The sequence below is a fragment of the Ambystoma mexicanum genome, chromosome 2q (genome assembly GCF_040938575.1).
Source record: "Ambystoma mexicanum isolate Mex_15411 chromosome 2q, UKY_AmexF1_1, whole genome shotgun sequence".
Lineage (NCBI taxonomy): Eukaryota > Metazoa > Chordata > Amphibia > Caudata > Ambystomatidae > Ambystoma > Ambystoma mexicanum.
Genome location: NC_090924.1, coordinates 1,296,813,677 through 1,296,834,855, shown reverse-complemented (window position 1 = coordinate 1,296,834,855; position 21,179 = coordinate 1,296,813,677). Strand labels below are relative to the sequence as shown.

The 21,179-nt window shown below is 47.5% G+C and overlaps 1 protein-coding gene across 6 annotated transcripts in view; it reads left to right on the top strand.

Moving 5' to 3' along the window:
• The window catches only part of ATP2C1 (ATPase secretory pathway Ca2+ transporting 1), a 1,883,161-nt gene that overhangs the window by 1,321,571 nt on the left and 540,411 nt on the right, over positions 1-21,179 (top strand). For all 6 annotated transcript variants that reach the window (XM_069648728.1, XM_069648731.1, XM_069648729.1 and 3 more), the window contains one exon: positions 15,869-15,966. In XM_069648728.1, the coding sequence (XP_069504829.1) occupies positions 15,869-15,966 (98 nt within the window). The remainder of the gene's footprint in view (positions 1-15,868; positions 15,967-21,179) is intronic.

Genomic DNA, 21,179 nt, shown 5'->3' with positions numbered 1-21,179 from the left:
TTGAGAGGTGTATGCAGAGGGATGGAATTGTTAGTTGGTTGGATAGTTGGCATTGCTGTCCTTGCAATTGTGAGATTCCATCTAGGTGCGGTGCATGCTAACAGTCACATTTCTGTCTAGATGCAACGCAAGCTAGGGTTCAGAATCCTGAGTGTGGTGCATGCTAACAGTCACATTTCTATCTAGATTCGACGCAAGCTAGGTTCATAATTCTAAGTGCGGTGCATGCTAAGAATCACATTTCTATCTAGATGCGATGCGAGCTAAAGTTCAGAATACCATACTAGTGTGGCACATGCTAACAGTCACATTTCTGTCTAGATGCAACGCAAGCTAGGGTTCGGAATCCTGAGTGTGGTGCATGCTAACAGTCACATTTCTGTCTAGATTTGATGCAAGCTAAGTTAATAATTCTAAGTGTGGCATATGCTTACAACCATATTTCAATCTAGATGCAACGCGGGCTAAGCTTGAGAATTCCATCTAGGTGTGGCATATGCTAACAATCAAATTTCTGTCTAGATTGGCGCAAACTAAACTTGAGAAATTCCATCCAAGTGTGGCATATGCTAACAATCACATTTCTATCTAGATGTGATGCGGGCTAAGCTTGAGTAATCTATCTAAGTGTGGTATATGCGAAGTGTGGTATGTACATGTACATATCCATTACACCAGAGATATGCATTCAATTTGCATAATACTTATAATAACAATTGACTGAACCTAACCAAACTTAAATTTAAAACCCAAACACACTACCACAAATCCCTATCTTACAATAGAGAACCAAACATCTCAAGACAAAGGACAATACAACACCAATAAATACAACACACAACATTGAGTACGAAAATAATAACCTCCATCTATTTAGTCCTTTCTAATTTTGCAAACAGTACATGCTCCACGTATAAAATTGCGGGGCACCCTATTGCAATTGTGGCAGCTTTCTCAATCGCGAATGCAGCAGCAACAAGAGCCTGCTCACAAGGGAAATGTCCATGTATCACAGGATTTAGAGATCACTGTAGTACGCTAGTGGTTTGTGTCCCTGCCCCTTCTTTTGTGTCAGCACAGCAGTCATTACCGTGCTGTCTGAATAGGAAAACAAGTGAAACTTCTCTTTGTAGTTGGGCGTAGCCAATACTGGTGCAAGTGCTAACTCGTTTTTGAGTTCATCAAAATTCTCATTCATTTCAGTGGTCCATTTTATGTTCGCTTTATTTTTCTGTGCCTCTTTTAGAGCTTGCAGTAATGAGCTGGTGTAAGTGGAGTAATCAAAAACCCATGCCATGCAATAATTGCAAAACCTAGAAACTGCTGCATTTCTTTCACTGTCTTTGGGCTGGGAGATTTATGTATTGCCTCAACACTTTCTAGTGTGATCTTTCTACCATCTGCTGACACAATCTGATTAAAATACACTACTTCTTTTTGACAATACTGCAATTTTGCTTTGTCCACTTTGCACCCTTTGTCAGCTAGCAATGTTCGTAGTGTCACCGAGTCCTTTCCGCACTCCTCTTCAGTCGTGCTACACACGAAAAGGTCATCAACGTATTGAATCACTGTGCTCTGACAGGAACTCATGGTGGCAACAAGTAAGACCCACACAATTGATCACAGTTCAAGGGTGTTTATTGAAAATTGAATGCTGTATGCAGGTTGGAAAAACATCTATTCTAAACCTAAATCTAAGATGGGAGTAAGTGTTGGCCATCAAATGAAAAATAAGGCAGTCCTAGTGGTGTCATATCAAAATAAAAATACTTATACTAAGAAAACCTATTGCCAAACCTCAAAACTATTAGAAAAAGGGGTGTGAGATAGTTCTCAAGAAAATAAAGAAGTGTTCTCAAATAATATGTCAGGATGCAGTAGCCTGGGTCTCCCTTCCCCACGCTTTGAGCACGGGGTAAGATGGGAGCTTGGAGAAAAATACAGTCTCGGGCCTCTCCAGCATGAGATGACAGTTCCAATGGCAGTTCTCAGGACCGTTGATGGCCAAGTCTCATTTCCTCTGAAAGTCTCTTGCCTTCGGGGCCTGACGTGTTCACATAACCAAAAACAAAGGTTCCTTTAACCAAATGAGTTTGTTGGGGTGATGATTCACCCCCGGGTCCCACTCTTCTGGGCGCTGACTCTTCTTCATTGTTTACCAGTGTTTCATGTAGGGTGATGGCTTCACCCCTGCTCAGGACCCCTCTTGAGTTTCAGTACTTGGGTGGTATCTTCACCCCTCCTGTCAGCATCCTTTGTTCGGGTTCACTCTTGCCAACTTCTCATTTACAATTGCTTGCGGAATTCACCTCCCTTTCTTTCACACTACTTGTAGATCAAAGTCTTTAGATTGTACAGGGATTTTGCTTGACCCTCTGTATGACCACTTTGACATATTATGCTGCTCCTCCTACAGCATTCCGGTATCTGTAGTTTCAATGCAAAACAAATGAGGATCAGCAAGAGTCTTTCACACGAGCACCCGCGTGGTGCCGGAACACTCAGCAGCTGGTCTTGCAGGTTTGATTTGTGTCTTGTAGTTTCACCTCTGGGTCTCCCTCAGTTGGGCTTGGACCCCTTTCTAGGTTCACAAAGGCCTTCCTCTTCCAGGACGGACCCTGCTTGCAAAAGTCACAATTTTAACAAAAAAAGGTTGTGGGACTTCTATTCCCAGAATGCACTTGGCTGATTTTGCTCCCCAAAATGGCACTTTGTCATCGGGAGCTGCAGGAGCTGAAAGGGGATGTTTGTAGGAGGTCAGTGTCTCTCCCTCTGCCACTCAGATACCTGGGTTTGCCTGCCTGGCCCAGGGGAGGAGTTGAACATCTTCCTCAGGTCTTGCCTTCTAGAGGGATGGTTTCCTCCTACACAATGCCGTCTCCTCTCTAGTATGGTAACAGGGCCACAGTGTTTGGGTGGTTTTCTCCTTCTCCTCCTGACCACCTTGATATTTGGGCTCTTGGGGGCTGGTCAGCAGACACTAACCCACACTCCCCAAGGAGTACGGCTGTAGTCCTAACGCCTGGTCAGGAACGCTAATCTCTTGCTGGGGCCTCCAGAAAATGTTCCGTTGGGGGAAGGAAGGGGCCTCGGAACGCACCAGGAAAAAATTAGAAAAGTAGTCAAATAGGAGTGTAAACCAGGCAAGAAGTAATGAAGTTTTATTTCTCCAGCATGGGGTCTGGCATGGATTCACATGCTCATGAATTTTCCCCTTTGTCAGGCTGGGAATCCTTGGAAATGAAAAAATCAGTTTCACTTCTGAACTGTCTTTCTCTTAACAACCCATCACTGGTCTCTGGGTCATACTGCCCCCAGCCAATGACTGCCCTCTTCCCAAGCCCCTCCTCTGGCAGCCATCTTCAGATTTTTACTGCACGTTCAAGTGTTGGGAGTCCTCGTGCTAGAGCGCTCGAGCTTTTACTGCGTTTTGCGATTTTTCTAAGAGTTCTACTCTATTTTTCCGGTCGATCGAGCCTTAAGCCCCATCGATCCATCTTTCGAATAACAGGGACCCGTTTGCGGATTCTTCAGCGCCCCTCGAGGGTGATTTTTCGTTGAGTTTCTTCTTGGATGATTCCAGAAGCTTCTTCAAGGCCTACCCTGCGTGGAGATGGCAGAGGAGAAGGAAGACTTGCCGCCTCTGTTCAGGCTTTGTCCAGGATGCAGCCTACGGAACATCTACTTGGACGATGGGCATTCAGTGTGCCTCTACTGCCTGCATTCAGACCAAATGCATGTGGAAGATGACAACTGTGCGTTTTGCCAGGAGATGGTCCCTCGCACTATGAAGGACCGTCGCAGGCGCCTCACTGAGTGGCTCCAGGACAAGTCCCCTGCTACAGGTGAGTCCGAGCAGCATGCCTCTCCTAGCCACAAGAAGAAATCTTAGCGGTCCTCTAAGACCTTTTGAGGGCGCCCTGGCGACAATGGCCCAACATAAGGCCAAGCACTGCAAGTCTGCAGGCACCGGGAGCGCCGTGGCGATGGGCTCCCCAGCGGCTCGGGCGAGCGCAGCGTCTCCGGCACCTTTGACCACGAGCCAATGCCCCGGTTCGGCGAAGAAGAGGAAGTCGGACCACCTGGGTAAGCTTCTGGAGAAGCCCCGGACGGACCAGTCGGAGATGGCCAAGGGGGAGCGGGGCGCTGACCCTCCCCCTAAGGTGAAGACCCCTAGCTCGACCAAGGTCCTGCAGGCCCATGTTCACCCGGCGAAGCCTTCCATTGAAGGCGTGGTGGCACCCCTAGTGAAGGCAGCAGATGCGGGTTCGCAGGGTATGGTCCCCAAGGCGAGAATTTCCCTGCTTGCCAGGAGGGAATCGTAGTTTCAGCCCATAGAGAAGACGCCGGAGAAGGCAATGCCCATCATCTCCCCGAAACCGTCCCCTGGACATGATTTATAGTATTGCTTTGATTGGTAATGTGTTTTATGGGCTATGGGGTCCTTTACTCCATAGGGTCTCATGTGTTTTTCCTATGTGTGTTACACAGCACCCTCCGTGCAGCAACACAGGGGTGTCATAGTGACACCCCACCATAGACTCCATACCCTGGGACTGACTACTGTCTCCCAGGGCATGTAAAGTCACCATTGGCTTTACTAGTCCCAAATTATTAACAGAAGCCAGTACAAACCATCATATTGTGGACGTACTGGTCGGGGCAATTCGATTGCCCCGGGGTCTGTTAGTCGAGGGGCCACGTCTCAGTCCCCCCTGTTCGAGTTTTGGCTGGTGGCAGTGGGAACTACTTTTTATATTCGACCGCGAATATTTCCCTATGGGATTTTCCCATTGTTCGAGGCTACCAATTTTAATTATTTAATTCTCATAGCCTCGAACATACCGCCGGTTTATTTAATTAATATTAATTCTCTGGTTGGTATTTTTTGCCAAGACTCGATTCTAAAATGGCGTTTGTGTTCTCTTCTGAGTCCAACCCAAGTTGAGCCCTTTGTTCCACTTTTTGGCGGGCTTCTCCACAGAAGCCTCTATAAGTGGTGCCACTCTGTCTGGGTACCACAGGGGGTGTGGGAGGGGGTTTAGGTACCCTGGACTGAGTTACCTTGGTAACTCAAGTCGCACTCTTGTGTGATTGGCCCAAGTGGTGAGCCGGCATGTTTGAGTGACAGCTAGGCTGAGTGAATGGGGGTTTTCTGCATAAAAGCAGGGCTTTGGGGACTGGAACTTCAGAAGTCGCCACAGGACCTGAGAATCCGACGAGGGAGAAGCTGAGCCGACCTACCACGACGACACCACCGGTGGAGCCCTGCGGAACCGACTCACCACTTCCCGACGACAGAGAAGATCTCCCGGCTGGAGAGGCTTCCTCCCCTGACTGGTGGGCACAACCAGTTTACCTTTCTTTCCTCGCACCCCAGCCCGGTTTGTGGTCAAACTGCCTATGCTAAGCACCGCGGCAGCTGGATAGCCACTCACCACTGAACCGCGAATCAACGGACCGCTCCTTGTACCTTAGAAACTCTGCGGCTGGTTTCTTCCCTGGCAGTGCAACGGACTCCTGTCTTCCTCCACGACAAGATCCTCTCTTTCTTCCGCGTCAATGACCTCCTCCCCACCCCCCGGACAGCGAGGGGATGAAGCTAGACATCATGGGACGACGAGTCATCACATCGGCAGCGACGACCATCGGGACAGCCAATGCCCTCGCCATCGTGGAGCGCTACGACAGGGAGCTCTGGTTTAAGATTGCTCCCATCCTGGACTTCCTTCCCAATGACAAGAGAGCGGAAGCGTTGGAGATCCTGCAGGAGGGCGAGGTGGCATCGGACCACGCCAACATTATCAGTTCAAGGCCCTTGACTTCGGATTGAAGTTGGCGCCAAGGGTTTTCACCAAGTGCCTGGCGGATGCGGCCACTGCAAGAGTTCCTCGACGCCCGTTGGTTTCAGCTATCAGGAAGCTTCTAGGACAAGATCATTCAACAAGGATTTTCGTCGAGCGGTACAGTGGTGGGGAGTCTGCGCACATCTGTCGGCAGGCGCAGACTTCCAGACCCCACCTCATCAGGAGAAGTTCACGACAGACCCCTCCCGGGAAGGATGGGGGACACACACCAGAAGTCTCCACGCAAGAGGCCTATGGCTACCGGAGGAGAAGTCGTTGCATATCAACGTACTGCAGCTTTGGGCATTGTTTTTGGCCCTCAAGTCTTTACTTCCATCCCTCCAGGGCAAGGTGATACGGGTCTTCATGGACAACACCACCACAATGTTCTACATCCGGAAGCAGGGGGGCCCCAGAACCCCAGAACTCTCCAGAAAGGCGCAGGACGTATGGCGCTGTGCTGTTGCCCAGGGGATGTTTCTCATCCCGTTTCATCTGGCAGGAGTGAAGGACACCATCACTCTTGCCACGAGTGGGAGCTTCGGCAGGACCAATTGGACCTTCTGTTGGCAATCCCCACATTGATCTGCTTGCGACGGCCACGAACACCAAGTGCCGGAAGTTTGCCAGCAGGTTTCCCCAGCATGGGGAGCATGGGGGACGCATTCTCATTCCCCTGGGGCTGCCTGTTTCTGTATGCGTTCCCTCTGTTGCCGTTGCTTCTGTGAGTAGTCGATCAACTCAGATGGTCGAGGTGCAGGATGATCCTCGTCACACCTGCGTGGCCGAGACAGATATCCTACCCGGACCTTCTGGACTTGTCGGCGTCCCCTCCAGTCAAGCTTCCGGTGGTCGCAGATCTTCTCACCAGAGAAGGAGGCGCGGTCCTGCATCACGACCCAGGGTCGCTGAACTTGCAGGCCTGGTTCCTGCAGCACTAGATTTTGGAGGATATGATATCCAGACGGACTGCAAGGAGGTGCTTGACAAGGCCAGGGCTTCGGCTACATTGAAATGCTACGGACATAAGTGGAAGAGGTTCGCAGTCTGGTTCCGTGCACAGAAGATTGACCCTCTACTAATTACGGCTCCACAGGTGCTGCCGTATTTGCTGTCGCTGGCCAAGGCAGGGCTGGTGCATGCTTCCATCAAGGTTCATCTGGCAGCTATCTCTCGCTACACCAGAACTCCGGGAAGGACGTCGCTGTGATCACACCGCCTGGTCAAGTCGTTAATCAAAGACTTTTCCAGTCATTCCCGCCGGTGAAGGCTCTGTCCCCGGCGTGGGAGCTCAATGTGGTGCTGACTAGGCTCATGAGTCCGCCATTCGAGCCGATGCATACAACACCACTGAAATTATTTTCGTGGAAAACGGCATTTCTTGTGGCCATCACCTCCGACAACAAGTGGGAGAGATCCAGGCCCTCTCTTGTAAACCACCCTACTTGACATACCACGAGACGAGGGTAATGCTACAGACGCACCCCCTCCTTCATGCCGAAGGTGCCGTTTGACTTTCATCTCAATGAGCCCTTGGTGTTACCTGTTTTCTTCCTGACGGGGCTTTTGCACATGCTGGATGTGGCTAGAGTGCTGAAGTTCTACGTGGACTGCACAAAGAGTTTTCGAAAGTCGTCACATCTGTTTGTCAACTTTGGCCCTGTGAAGCAAAGGAAGGCCCTCTCGGAGGCTTCCATTTCCAGATGGCTATCCGGTTGCATCACCCATTGTCACCGGTTGGCAAACCGACAGTTGTCTTGCCGTCCGAGAGCCAATTCGACAGCGTTCCTGTCTGGTGTGCCCCTGCTGGACATCTGGAGGGCTGCTACGTGGAGATCGACGCACACCTTCACGAGATTCTACTGCGTCGACCAGGATTCCAGGGAGGGGTCCAGAGTCGGCCAAGCAGTGCTGCGTAACCTGTTCGCTTAACGGTGAGGCTGGTGAGGAGGTAAGAGATGCTTAATGTTGAGCCTTGCCACCTCCTGTGGTTGTGCATTTGTGTACTGCTATGTATTCTTTATTCATGAGCATGTGAATCCATGCCAGACCCCGTGCTGGAGAAGGAACAAACTACTTGCCTGTAACTGTTGTTCTCCAGCATAGGTCTGTGGGCTGCATTGACCCACTGAACAGAATGACGCCAAAACCAAGCTGCATTTGTGAAGAAACAGCAATATGTTTGGGCTGGCTCCTGTGAGCACTATGGCCTTAAAACTGTGCTTTTCAGCTACATAAAGATGCCTGCCCCATCTTGCCAAGCATACATTGGGCAGGATGGAACCCAAAATCCCTATTAAAAAGGAAACTTGTTCACCTTTAAAAATGCTGCTTGGACGCTATTTCCATCTGTTTTTCCTTAAGCCACTGTGATTAATAAGGCCCTGCCATGCCCGGTATATCTCATGGTGCTTCAGCAAAACCAGGCATGATTTCTGAATAACAAGCCCTGTCAAGTCAACTCTGCGACAAATCAACAAAGAGCCTCACTTTTCCCCAGCACGGAAAACGCATTTTCTTTACAATGTATCAAAGCTCAGTAGTTCCAAGAAACTCCAGCTATCTGAGCCATGTCAATTTCAATACATCTGTGCTTCAAACAAAACTCCTGCATACAAGGAAATGACTATAGTTGCAAGGCAGTGTGGGAATCCAGAGGAAGATGCAAAACCGAATTTACAAAAAAGAAATGCCAGCTTTTCACCACTCATGTAAAATGGGCTTTGTAGATTAAAGGAGAGAAAGGGCCTTTTTAAAAGTAAACTGTGGAATGAAAGCCTGTCATCTAGCAATGTGAAGGGGTTTTGTTGCTGGGGAAAATACACACATGGGTTATTTTTTTCAACTGGCTTGTTTAATTCAGGACCAAATATAAGAAAGTAAAACTGGTAAACCATATTGGATGGATTTTGCAAGTTCCAGAAAAAATAGGTTTCTGCTTGTGGGGGGATGCTACCAACAAAAGGGCCTCTCTCAGCAGATACTAACACCCCAGGGATAATTATTAGGTTGGACAGAATCTAGTTTAGGCTGAACCCACTGACAATGGGATTTCCAGGACACGGAAGTGTGAAGTGGGGGGGGGGGGCAATAAACCTTCAATCCATATGAAGCCATATACTTTGATGATGTCACAAGGCATTATAAATAAGAGTCCCTGACACAGATTTGCACACACTTCCTGATTTCCTGTCCCATTCATCCTGCTGAGTCTATATTCCAACTACAAGGCCAAAGCATTGCTGACCCTACTCCGGGCCCACTGCAAAACTCAAGCAGTGCTGATCCTATACCTTGCCACACCATCTCTGGATCCCACTGTGACCTCACAGTCCAACCCCCAATCCCACATTGTGATGCCAATTCATTTAAACATTTGAGATGACCAGCGGAACTTTATTCATCTGTCCCGGTCATCTCATCTCCGTTCTCATGAGAAAGAACCTTCCACCATGACACTGTCATAGCCTTGAACCAAAGAACCAAAAGCCAGTCACTGTGTAAATGTATCACATGAAGAACTCTTCAACCTTCTTCCCAGGCAGAGATGTGTTCAGGGGCAATTTGAAACCGCCAGTAGACCAGGCTTAGTAAATTATATATGCCGAAGTATAAAATAGTTGTGTATTCATTGCCTTTCGGTGGGACTTGTGAGCTTTGCTTTGGGAATTTGCTTCCTGCAATGCCATCCTGGGATTGTGGGATTTGTGATGAGCTACCAGCTGCTGCAGCTTCTAAGCAAATTAATGAAAAGAGCACATGTTTCTGCAAACGCATGCTTTGGGGCCCATTTACCATGCCTCGGCCTAATACAAATTTTTGTTCTACTTACCAGTCACCCATCTTTATTATTTTTTTAATTGTGAGACACTACTATTTTAGCCATTCTCCAGCCTGCTGTAAATTTGCAGTGTAGCTATCAAAGAAACCCCCTCACCGTACTACTCATGCATCTGGTGATTTTGCTCCTTTTTGCCATGCTGGAATTGCATTTTTATCACAGACGACTGGCAGATCATTGGCCCCAATGGCGGGAGATTACCTCAGACGTCTGTGCCCTGGAGCTCGTGCAATAGGGTTATTGTCTGCCCTTCTTAAGAAATCCTCTGGACAGACCCTACCACCTCCAAGCCACCCGGGACAGGGAGTTCCAGGAAGAACTGCGAGCCCTGTTGCTGAAGGGTGCTGTGGAAGAGGTACCTCCTGAGCAGAGAGGATCGGGCTGGTATTCCTGTTACTTCCTGGTAACCAAAAAGAGTCTTAAGATAGCATTTGTGTTTGCAGGCCTACAGCTAAAATTACAGATTGAATATCTGAGTTAGTGTCAATTTCAATCAAGCTAAGTCTCTGGCTCTGTTAACAAATAACTTGTGATTTTTCCTTGAAACGTTACACCGTCACGCTCTGCAACCACTTCCACCTCTCTCAGGATGACCTCCCTGGAAAGGCCATATCCTCTAAGCAAGAACGGACAATGCAGTTGAGTGGATTTCAAATGTGGTTTCTCAAACAAAGCATGCAGGGAACTCTTGTGAGCAGATTCATAGGTTGCTATTACCCTTTGTGAATGGCAAACAATCCAAGGTTGCTGTTGTGTACAAATCGGGCAAGCACAGTAAGATCTAAAAACACGTTGGACTGCTAGAGGTAGCAGATATTACGCACGCAGAGGCCCGTTAGGGTGGTCTCCTTAGCCGACTCTTCCTGATCCAAACTGCACTCGTCCTCGCGATACTCCACTTTGAGCTTTCCACACCCCAAGCGAAAGCTTTGAAGGCAAGGTGTCGCTGCAAAAAGCAGCCCCACTGCAACAACTAAGTGTGTCCAGACTGCACTCGCCCTCACATCACTCCGCTTTCAGTGATACCCGCCCAGGAGAAGTCTTTGTACAACACATTGTGATGTGCACCCTTTTTGACTCTTTTCTTTGATTCAGAACAGTGACAAGAGTTGTAGTATTAGTTTAGGGTTTTTGCACCAAAATAAAAGCCTTTCAATACAAAACACAATGAGTTGTTTGTCTCCTGATTCTGACTTACCACAGTAGTCTTGAATTTCTCTCCAAAGATCCATCTTCCTTTATTTTGTTCTCGTCCACATCCTTCTAAAACAGAGGAGCAATTCCATTTGCTGGGCCCAATGTGAGTCCTAGCTACTATGTCTCTCGATGTAGGACGTACGGAAAGATGACCAGCTGTTTGTGGGTTATGCTGGGGCCTGTGCTGGTAGGGCTGTGACTTAAACAGACCCTTTTAAGGTGGAATCATTATTTTCATCTCGAAATGCTATGATGTAGGAAAGATGTACCTGAGGGTCTCATGGATCATTCAAATAGAGGGCTGGCTGCTTCCTCTACCCTGCAAGAATGGGATTAGGGGTTCCATCTGAGGGACATTTGCAGACAGTCATGTCCTTGTTGCACATGCTTGGATTACCTTTCAGGGCTGGATGCTCTCTTCGGCAGAGCAGTCCTCCAGAGTTTTCTGGTCTAGATGGTGTCCTTGAGGTTTCCTCCCCCCTACACATCCAAGTACTATGGGAGTCTATCATAATTGAGGAATCTGTAGGAGAAAGGAATCCACAAAGTAAAATGGCTTCTCTCCCTGTAATGTTTTTTCTGATGGATCTTCCTCCCACGGATTCCTCAATGCTGAGTTGTGTAGCTGTGTGCTAGAGGAAAAAAGGCAGAACTGAGGTCATAGAGTGAAATGCCTTGATATATACTGGCAGCTCAATGTCCTTTCCGGAGTTGAACAATTGGAGACGTCGAGTGGAGCCAAGCTATGCCTCCTGGTGGCAATAGAAATTCCGGGACGACAGCCGCACTGGAGATAAAATTTAATAGATGAGGAATCCGTTGGGGGAACAACCATCAGAAGGAACATTACTGGGAGGTAAGTAATTTGTTCTCCTGCTCTCAACATCTTCCGGGCAGCGACTTGGGCTTTCCTCTATACCTTCACCAAGGTTTAAAATCTGTACTCTTTGGCTGGTGTGGATGGCAGACTGGGAAGGACGATTCTACTATAGGTACTTTGTCATTCTCCACCTTCTTTGCATCTTGGACTTGTTAGTGGGTTCTCTCTGTAATGAGGAAGCTGAAACCCCCCCACCACCCTCTTGCCTACCGCACTAACTTGAAGTATTAGATTTTTTGCTGTTAATTTATCTCTTTTTACATGTGACAGTTTTACTGCTCCTTGTGTTTGCAATAATTTAAAAGGTGGAACTAGTGAAAATGGCACTTGTAGCTTTGAGTGCTTTGCACCACACAGCACTGTAGCCGTAAAAATAACCTCATACAAAAAAAAGAATGTGAAATTACCTAATTTAATTGACCGAAAAAAGTAGGTATTTTAGTATATGTATGGTAAATAATAGGTGGGGGGTGGGGTAAGGGTATGAGTTAGAGTAGGAGGGGTGAGTGGAGTGCAGGGGGTTTAAACAAAAGTAATTTTCCCTTTTCGGTCAAATTAGGTCAAATCTCAATTCGTTATTTTTTTTCTCGAAATGATCACCGATATCCACACAGCACTACCTGGTGGCTTTAGGAAATCTGATGGTGCTTACCGCACCTTAGTTGTATTTCATAAGGTGGGGAAACTGTGGGAAGAAATTTCGTCTCCAGCAGAAATTGCATTACGGAAGGTAGTGTGAGGAGTCAGAAATGAGTCGGTCAAAAGTCTGCCATGCTTTTGGTTAAAGACTTTTATTGAAAATAAAAGGGGTTGGGAAAGGTCCTCTTGGACCCGAAGGATCAGTCCGTGTCAGGATGTTGAAAACGAAACTACCCTGTGTCCAAAGTTCTATTCTGACCCTCGCACTACACACTTAACTCTAAGATGAAAAAGGGAATTGGTCTTTAACCTTGGGTCATTTAGAAAAGTGTTCATAAAGGATGAATAAATGATTCAAACAAAAGTTTATTCAAGGATAAAGTTCTTGGTTCCAGAGGGTAGTTCCCATCCTCTGGATTCTTCCTTACACCATGAAGTTTTCATACACTGGTTTTTCTCTGGAACCCTGAAGGAGAACGTTCCTTATTTCAGAGGGTGGTTCCATTCCTCTGAATATTTCTTTACTTGAGTTTTTTCTATTTACACCATTTCGGGTTGCTCTTGCCCAAATACAACATTTGCACAACTGTTTGACTTCACAATTCTGGTTTCTTTCAAGAACAATTCTTCGTGCTTCTCTTGGTCAAGTACAATGCCTGCATGCAATACTGTTTGACTTCTTTCTTGTATAACAAAATTGCCCCGTATACTCCCCTGCCAGGACATCTGATCTGCACACTTGAGATAGCCTGCTGTACTCTCCTGCCATGACTTGATTGCATGGTGTACTCTCCAGCCAGGAATTCTAATGTATCTTCCGGATATATTATATTCTTTCTTCTTTCTTCGTATTGACACAGTGGACACTTACACATTAGAAAAGGGTTTATTTGTGACTCAAGTTCCATTCTTTCAGTATGTCCATTTATTTTCTCTCTCTGTTAAGTAACTTTAAATTGTTCGCAGTCAGCGTGTTTGCCGATATGCCCCGGGTGTCCCTGTTGCTTTTGGGAAGACTCACCGATTTCTGTAGGTGTTGGTATCTTATCTCGCGGTCGGCTGGAGAAGGAATCCCGCTGGCTTTCTTCTTGGGACCTACTTTCCGTCGTTCGCCGGTCCTGTGAGTCTTCCACTCAACATGCCTGCTGTCCTCTTGGCTCCGTTAAGCAAAATGCTGTTTTCTCCCATCTGTAAACGCCCAGGAGTTCTTCACCGGCTCCTGGCATTCCTGCAGCAGCTCTCGATTCAGCAGTTCCTTCTTCCTCTGGAGGTGAGCCCCTGCCTGGCTTCACAACACCAGTCCTGCCTTCTCTGCTTCCTGGTCCGTGTGAAGAGGTGGAGCCTTATCTCACCAGTCGCCACTGCAACTGTCCTCCATTCTCTGTTTGGGCTGCTTAAATATCTAGGCAAAGGTGAGTTCCAGAAAACACTAGAGCGCTCGCTGGGTTTACAGTCTCTTTTGCCCCACATTGCTCGACCCTTCTTCTTCGTCCCACTATTTTGTGAATTCTGGAAATAGAAGTTCATCGTCAATGATTGCCTTATGGAATTTGGACAAGCCTTATTAAAAGGTTTTGATGGCAAAACAGGTCTGATTTGACTAGTGGAGTTGGAAAAGGTGATTTCATCAAATTGGCAAGGTGGACCATGGTTGAAAGGTTGGTTGCTAAAAAGGTTTCCTGCTCTTCATAGGGAAAGGAGTAGATGCATGACATCAGGCAATGAGGGTTTCAGACATGGGGATTTTTTTTCCAAGGGAAAATGGGGGATACCGTGCCTCATCTGATGGAGCAACAACATCTTCCCGGAGTTTGTCTCCTCTAATGTGATCCTCCCTCATATAGCCTTCCCCAGGGTCAGGATCAGGTAGCAGCTGCCGTTCCCTAGCCACATCCTTATTCTCCTCGATCTGTCGGCATCCTTCAACACTGTCGATCATCCCCTCCTCCTTCACACTCTTTCCTCCTTTGGCGTCAAAGGCTCTATTCTCAACTGGTTATCCTCTTACCTCTCTTCCCGCTCCTTTACTGTCTCCTGGGGTGGCCGGTCCTCTCCTACCTATCCCCTTGAATACGGCGTACCTCAAGGCTCGGTATTTGATCCTTTCATCTTCTCTCTTTACACCTCCCTCATTTCCCCTGTTATCTCCTCGTTTGGCATCTCCCACCACTTCTATGCTGATGACACTCAACTCTTTCTCTTTCTCCTCCTTCTCAACTGACCTTCACCAAAAACTCTCTTCCTGCCTTACTGTCATTAAGAACTGGATGTCTTCCCACTTTCTCTCTCTTAACACTGACGAGGCCAAAGTCGTATTCTTTCCCTCTAACTCTCTTATCCCTCCGTCCCCTCACCACCCCTCCCCTATTCATTCACTTTCCTCCCTCTAATCTCCCTATCTCTCTCCAAGCTCGTAATGTAGGCGTTCTCTTTGACTCCTCTCTCTCCTTCTCATATATTTCCCTCACTTCTCACACATGTCGCTACCACCTCTTCAATATTCGCAAAATCTGTTCCTCTCTCACTTTCCACGCTACCAAACTCCTAATCTCCTCCCGCCTCTTCTACTGCTCTTCCCTAATCTTTGGACTTCCTACTTCTCATCTTGCCCCTCTTAAATCCATCTACCACTCTGCTGTTCGTACCCTCTGTCTCCTTACCTCCCGTGACTCCATCTCTACCTCTCTCTCTCTTACCTTGGCTGGCTTCCATTTCACTCCCAACTTAAATTTCAATTTCTCTGCCTTGTCTTCAAATCTCTACATGGTCTTGCTCCCCCTTATCTCTCCTCCCTTCTCTCCTTCTACTCCCCCTCCCGTTCCCTTCGGTCCGCTGACCATTTCCTTCTCACTGTACCTCCGTCCCCTTGTGCCTCCTCCCGTTTCCGCTCCTTCCAACTCCTAGCACCTCTACACTGGAACTCCCTTCCTCTTGCTATCCATTCTACCCCCACCTTTGCCTCATTCAGCACTTCCCTTAAATCTCTCCTCCATTCTCCTCCTTGAAACCCCCTCCCCCTTCTTCTTCACCCCCTCCTTATCCTTTCCCCCGACTATCTCCCCCCTCTCCTGCCTCCCCTCTCTCACCCTTCCCCTTCCCTCCTCCTACTCTTCTCCACCACTCCCCCCCCTATCCAGTCCCACTCCCCTTTTCTCCCTATTACCTTCATTTAATTGCTCTTCTCACTGTTTTGTTGATTGATTCATATTGTAATTGCTTCAACCATTATATTGTTTGTTTTATGTATTATGTTGTTTCACTGTACAGCGCTTTGGCGTAAGGCGCTTTATAAATCAATAAATACAAATACAAATACATGGGCAGAGGTTATTCCTGGGAAATCAGTGATTACTCCAGCGGATTCATCATAGTAGGTAATTTGTTCTTTAGAAACTTAAATAAAGTTTGAAGTCATTAAACAATTCATGGAAGTGCACTGTAACACGTTTGTTTCTTTTGCAGCTAGCCGCCTGGGATTATATGGCAAAGGCTCGATGTCATTTTCAGGTGAAGAACTTGATAATATGGACATACAGCAGCTGTCACAAATTGTACCAAAGGTTTGTGCCTAAAACCTCTTTCCTTATCTATCATCTACAATGACTTCAGCACAACTAGCTACACAATGCAGTCCGAGTTTAGCCTCTCTTTAAGAAAGACTTAAAAGCTATTTTTAAAGTGCTTTTTAATTTGATGCTCGAAACATAGACCAAAACAAACAGAAATAGAGGTTAAACAATATGAACATATAGAGTGAATATAATAGAAGCCATCGACCATTCTCAGCTAGTGCTAAAGCTGGTCCAGCTACAAGCATATTATGTGATTTGTACCATTTTAGCATTGCTTAATTAACCTGACACAGTATTCTATTTTGGAGGAGCACATGGAAAAATAGAAAATATAAACCATCTTGCAAAAAACATTCATTGAATGTTTCAGGGATCAGTCTTTTTTCAGTTTGGTTGCCTCTTCAGATATTATCTTGAACTACTGCACTGCATTCTAACACGCATTACCTATTCGTGCCTGCTTTTTCATTTTTCTGCTGATGTGTATATTGGAAATGTGTTCAATTGCTAAACAGAATACACTGTATAAACTGAGGGCCATCTTAAAATGCTGCTGTTTTGTTATTATGTAAGGAATTTCAAGTTTAACTTGCTGTCTATCAAAATCCACTAGTTATGAGCAAGAACTTCAGCATTTTTGGGGTTTAATTATGTTCACAAGCGAAAAAGCAAAAGTGTCATTTGGGGGAAGAACTAGACAACGTGGACATACAGCAGCTGTCATAAATTGTACCAAGGTGTTGTGCCCTTATCTTTTCTTATCTATCCTCTACAAAGACTGCAGCCTAATGATACCATGCAGACTGATTTTAGCCTTTCTTTCAGAAAGACTTGAAAGCAATTTGTATTGTTCTGATGAATAAAATGCCTTACTGCAAAATGTTTCAATGGATTACTCTCCCACAGATTTCTCATCTTGATAGATTCTGCCCTCAGTGGCAGCTGCTCGGTATTATTCGACTTGGTGGGCGTAGTGCGGTTCGGCATTGTCACTTCGACCACACCACTCCTAGACTCCAGCTAGCACATCAATAGTGTTACTAGGCCCCCATACATCGGATCCTTTTTTGTGCGCTCAATATGCTGTTTTCCAAATATGGCTCAACATTTATTTATTTATTTTTTTTTTTTTCCTCCATTATCTGTATGTCAGGGCCCAAGCCTTCAGGATGCAAGCGCTGCCAGGACTGCAAATCAAAAATGTTCATCACAGACCTGCACAACATTTATGTGTGGTGTCTAGTGGTGGAAACCAATACAGGGCAATGCGATTCATGCTCTGAGGTAGCGCTCGGCCAGACTGGCGCTGCAGAGGCCCAAAGTAGACACCAAATCCTTGGGTGCTGACATCAAAAGACCCACACATGAGAAAAAGGACAGGGAAGACCGGGGACATCAGGCAAAAACGAGATTGCGCTCTGACTTTCAGAGGAGAGCGGTAAGTCTTACCCAGGCAAGGGGGCACCTACAGAGGAATGGGAAGAGTTTAAGCAGAAAATGCTGCAGCTCCTACATAAGGCCAGGGCTGGTACTGCTTCAGCCTTAACGCTGCCTGCACCGCTCTCCCTGAGATTTCTGGCACGATGCAGTCTAAAGCAGGTCATATGCCCTCAAGCTCGACCTTGTCCAAGTCAAAGGCAACTTCGGTGACAACTCCAGTTACGGCAGACATGTATGACGCCCAGACCGGGCCCAACGCTAATTGGCAGAGTCCAGATTGGAGTACTTAGAGTCCATGAGGACTATTTTCGAAGACTAACTGGATCCAATCCCATTTTAGACGGAAATTTGAACCCCTGGCAGCCCCAGATCTGCAACACTTGCCAGACTTCCTGACGATAGTCGGTTCTTTTGGAGCTGGAAGCAAGGTTCTCAACGCAAGTGGGTTGGACATGTCTCCCAACACTAAAATGCAACAGGCATCTCTGTACGCTCATCCAAGCACCCACTACAGAAAAGTGATTGGGAAAGTGGTTCTGGCTCTCGGTCTTGGCTCACCGGTCAGGCCTCTTCAACATTATGGCCTGACAGACATTCTAGGTAAGGTACCGCAGTCTGAGAGCGCCTTGCCCTTTAATGCGGCAAAAGCGGACCTGACTGCTACGTTATGGCCACACCCGTGCTGAACCCCAGCAGTCAATGGCAATCATATGAAAAAGTAAAAGCTGGCGAAAGGCGACCTCAGTTTCTTAAAGCGCACCCAACCCCCGAAGAACTGGTGGTCCAGGCATTGACAGTGAACTTGAGGACGTTGCACCTCCCTACAGACAGAGAGCCTGTCAGAAAATGGCTGTGCTGTTTTTCTGACTGGTCGCTAAGGTGACGTGCCGAGGACGTCATGCTGATGTGCGAATCTAGGAGCGCAAGACGCCGAACAGCACAGAAAACAGGATGCTGCACACAACTCCCCACGTCGCAAATTTGCTTGCTTCGTCCGTCTACTTTTTTTCCTGCCTTCACCTTGCTTCCGTTGCTCTTCTCTGTGCCCTTCATTGCGCACACTGTCCAGTATTCCTGTGCCTTGGTTCCCGCTCCTTCTGTTGGCCGTCCACTCTCTTGCCCTTGTCAGTAAATTGTACACTATGGATCTTGTTGTTGTGAAATCAGCCCCTCACTGCCTTTGATGTGCTCTTTCTGTTCAAACCGTTGCCATTGAATCTACTGCACATCAGCTGAGGTTTTTCCTCTTTGGCGGTTTTTGTCCTTGGGTGGGTGGGGACTGACCCCCTTGTGGAGCCCATGCTCTCTCTCTTACTCTAGAAACAGTTGTGGCTGCGTCTGTGGACAGATCATATCTCTATTGAAAAGGCGAAAGATTTGTAGAAAACTGAAGCCCAACGGCTTCTGTGCTTTCACCAACTACACCCATATACTCTGCAAAAGTATTTCAGAGGCGGCCAACTATCTCCCCGAAGTAAGCAATGGATTCTTGGATATAGTGAACGATGATAAACAGATGGTGGGTTAAGCCCCTCCAGGCAGGCATTGGTGCTGCAGATTGCATCAGGAGGTCAATGGGAGAGTCAACAGTGCTTCAGAGGGCTTCGCACCTTCGAGGTTCAGGATTCTCGGCGAATGTACATGCCAAGGTCCTTGATATGGCTTTAGAAGGCCAGCACTTCTTTTGGCCAAAGGCTGATGAGTCCCTTTAAAGATGTAAAGACTCCAAGTTTGCAGAGAAGTCGCTGGGGCTAGAGATCTAGCAAACCACCAAGCGGTTCTTTTCATTTGTCTACAGTTGTTTTAGGCTCTATACCCCCCTCCTCAGGAGGGCACAGTTACCCCAAGTCTAACTGGGAAAGAGAAGATTTTTCAAGCCTCGGCAGCCATAGAGGTGTGTCAAAACGCCAATCTTTAGCAGCCCCAACGGCACTGATGCCCACAATGCCCTTTTGAGTTCATCCCAAATGCTTCTCCAGTTGGAGTCGTCGTCTCCAGCTACTGGAATTAGGTGGAAAAGAGGTGATTTGGAACACCTGGGACCTTCAATTAGTAAGATTGTGATACTGCCTCATGTTTCTCAGAATACCCTGTGATGAATCTGATGAGGTCATCACTTTTCCCTGAGGTAGCCTTGCCCTATGTGGCCAGGGGACGGCAGCCGCTACCTGATCCTTACCCTGGGGTGGCTATATGAGGACGGACCTCCTGGCGGGAGCGGCCCCTCAGGCGGATGACATGACATCATTAGAAAAAGTCACATACCCACCCCCTTCCCTTTTTAGGGATGTGCCCTCCATGCCACATGCCTTAATGGCATATAGCAATACTCTCCCTCAACCATGTACCAGATCTGCTTTAAGTAATCCCCAACATGGAACAAAGAAAAATATATCAACTACTGAGACAAGGGAGAGGCAGGGAGCAGTAATGATTACTCCCAAAAGGTTCCCATACCAGTTTCCTTTTCCTTAACATAACATAAGTAACAACTGAGATGAGAAAGAGGGATAGAACAAGGAAGATGATATGGCATTTGTAACATGCCTATACACAAGTATGTTTCAAAGCGCGCTGAGGCAAGGAAGAGGGAACAGAGGGAGGACGGAGACAGCGATCTTACTAGGCCAAGTGACAGTGAGATCGCACAAGTGCAGGAGAGGGGGGAGGGGCAAAGTGAGGGGCAAAGTGAGGGGGCAGTGCTGTACATGGGATCAAAACAATAACGAGAAGTGCGGCCAGCAGGTGGCAGGTTCAAGGGTAAGTGCAGACAGCAGGTGTCCAAAAGTTGCAGTCAGGGAACTGTAGGGTTACAGATACAGACCCAAGTACAAGGGTTGCTGCAAGGCAGTGCGGGTGTGCAACTGGGTGGGCAGGGACCTGGGCCTGAAATCAGAGGGTAGCCAGGTCACAAGTACAGTATCAGACAGGAAATCAGCAGGGGAGAGGAAGAGAGATGGCAGAAGCAAAGAGGAAGGTCTTGAGGCGCTTCAGGATCCAGAGATGGTTCTCCTCGAGTTTCAGAGATGCAGGGAAGGCTGTTCCAGAGGGAGGCCCCAGATGAAGAAAGATCTACCACCAACTTGCTTGGAGAAGCGACTGACCCTGAGGGAGTTGAAGGTGAAGGTGTGAAGAGCTTGAGTAGGAAGGTTTTCACAAAGAGAGAGTTGGAGGAATTGAGGACCCATGCCCCAGAAGGCCTTGTGGATAATGCAGAGGGTCTTGAACTTAATCTTTGAAGCTACTGGGAGCCAATGCAGAGATTTCAGTGCTGGAGGGATAGGATCCCTGGGCTTGATGCCAATGACAAGTCTTGCAGGCCTGTTCTGGATGAGTAGCAGAGGGCGGAGAGTAGAAGCAGGCAGATTTAGAAAGAGGCTGTTGCAGTAGTCCAGCATTGAGAGAACCAGAGCTCTAGAGACAGTGAGCTTCTGGGGGAAGGAGAGGAAAGGAAGAATACCTCTGAGGAGGGGCAGTTGGTAGTGTGACTTCTTAGAGACGTCAGAGATGTGAGGAGAAATGGAGAGTGTGGAGTTGAAGATTACCCCGAGGTTCTTCGCCTCACAGGTGGAAGCAGGAAGAGGGCCAAGGGAGGCCGGGCAGAGAGTGGCAGGAGAGGAGGTTGCAGGTGTGTCGATGAGCAGAATCTGTCTTACTGGCAGACCGAGATTGTTGGCGGCACGCCACTCCTGGATAGCAGACAGTCAGAGATGAGAGAAGAAGAGGTGGCAGAGGGGAGCCTGAAAATGAGCTGTGTGTCA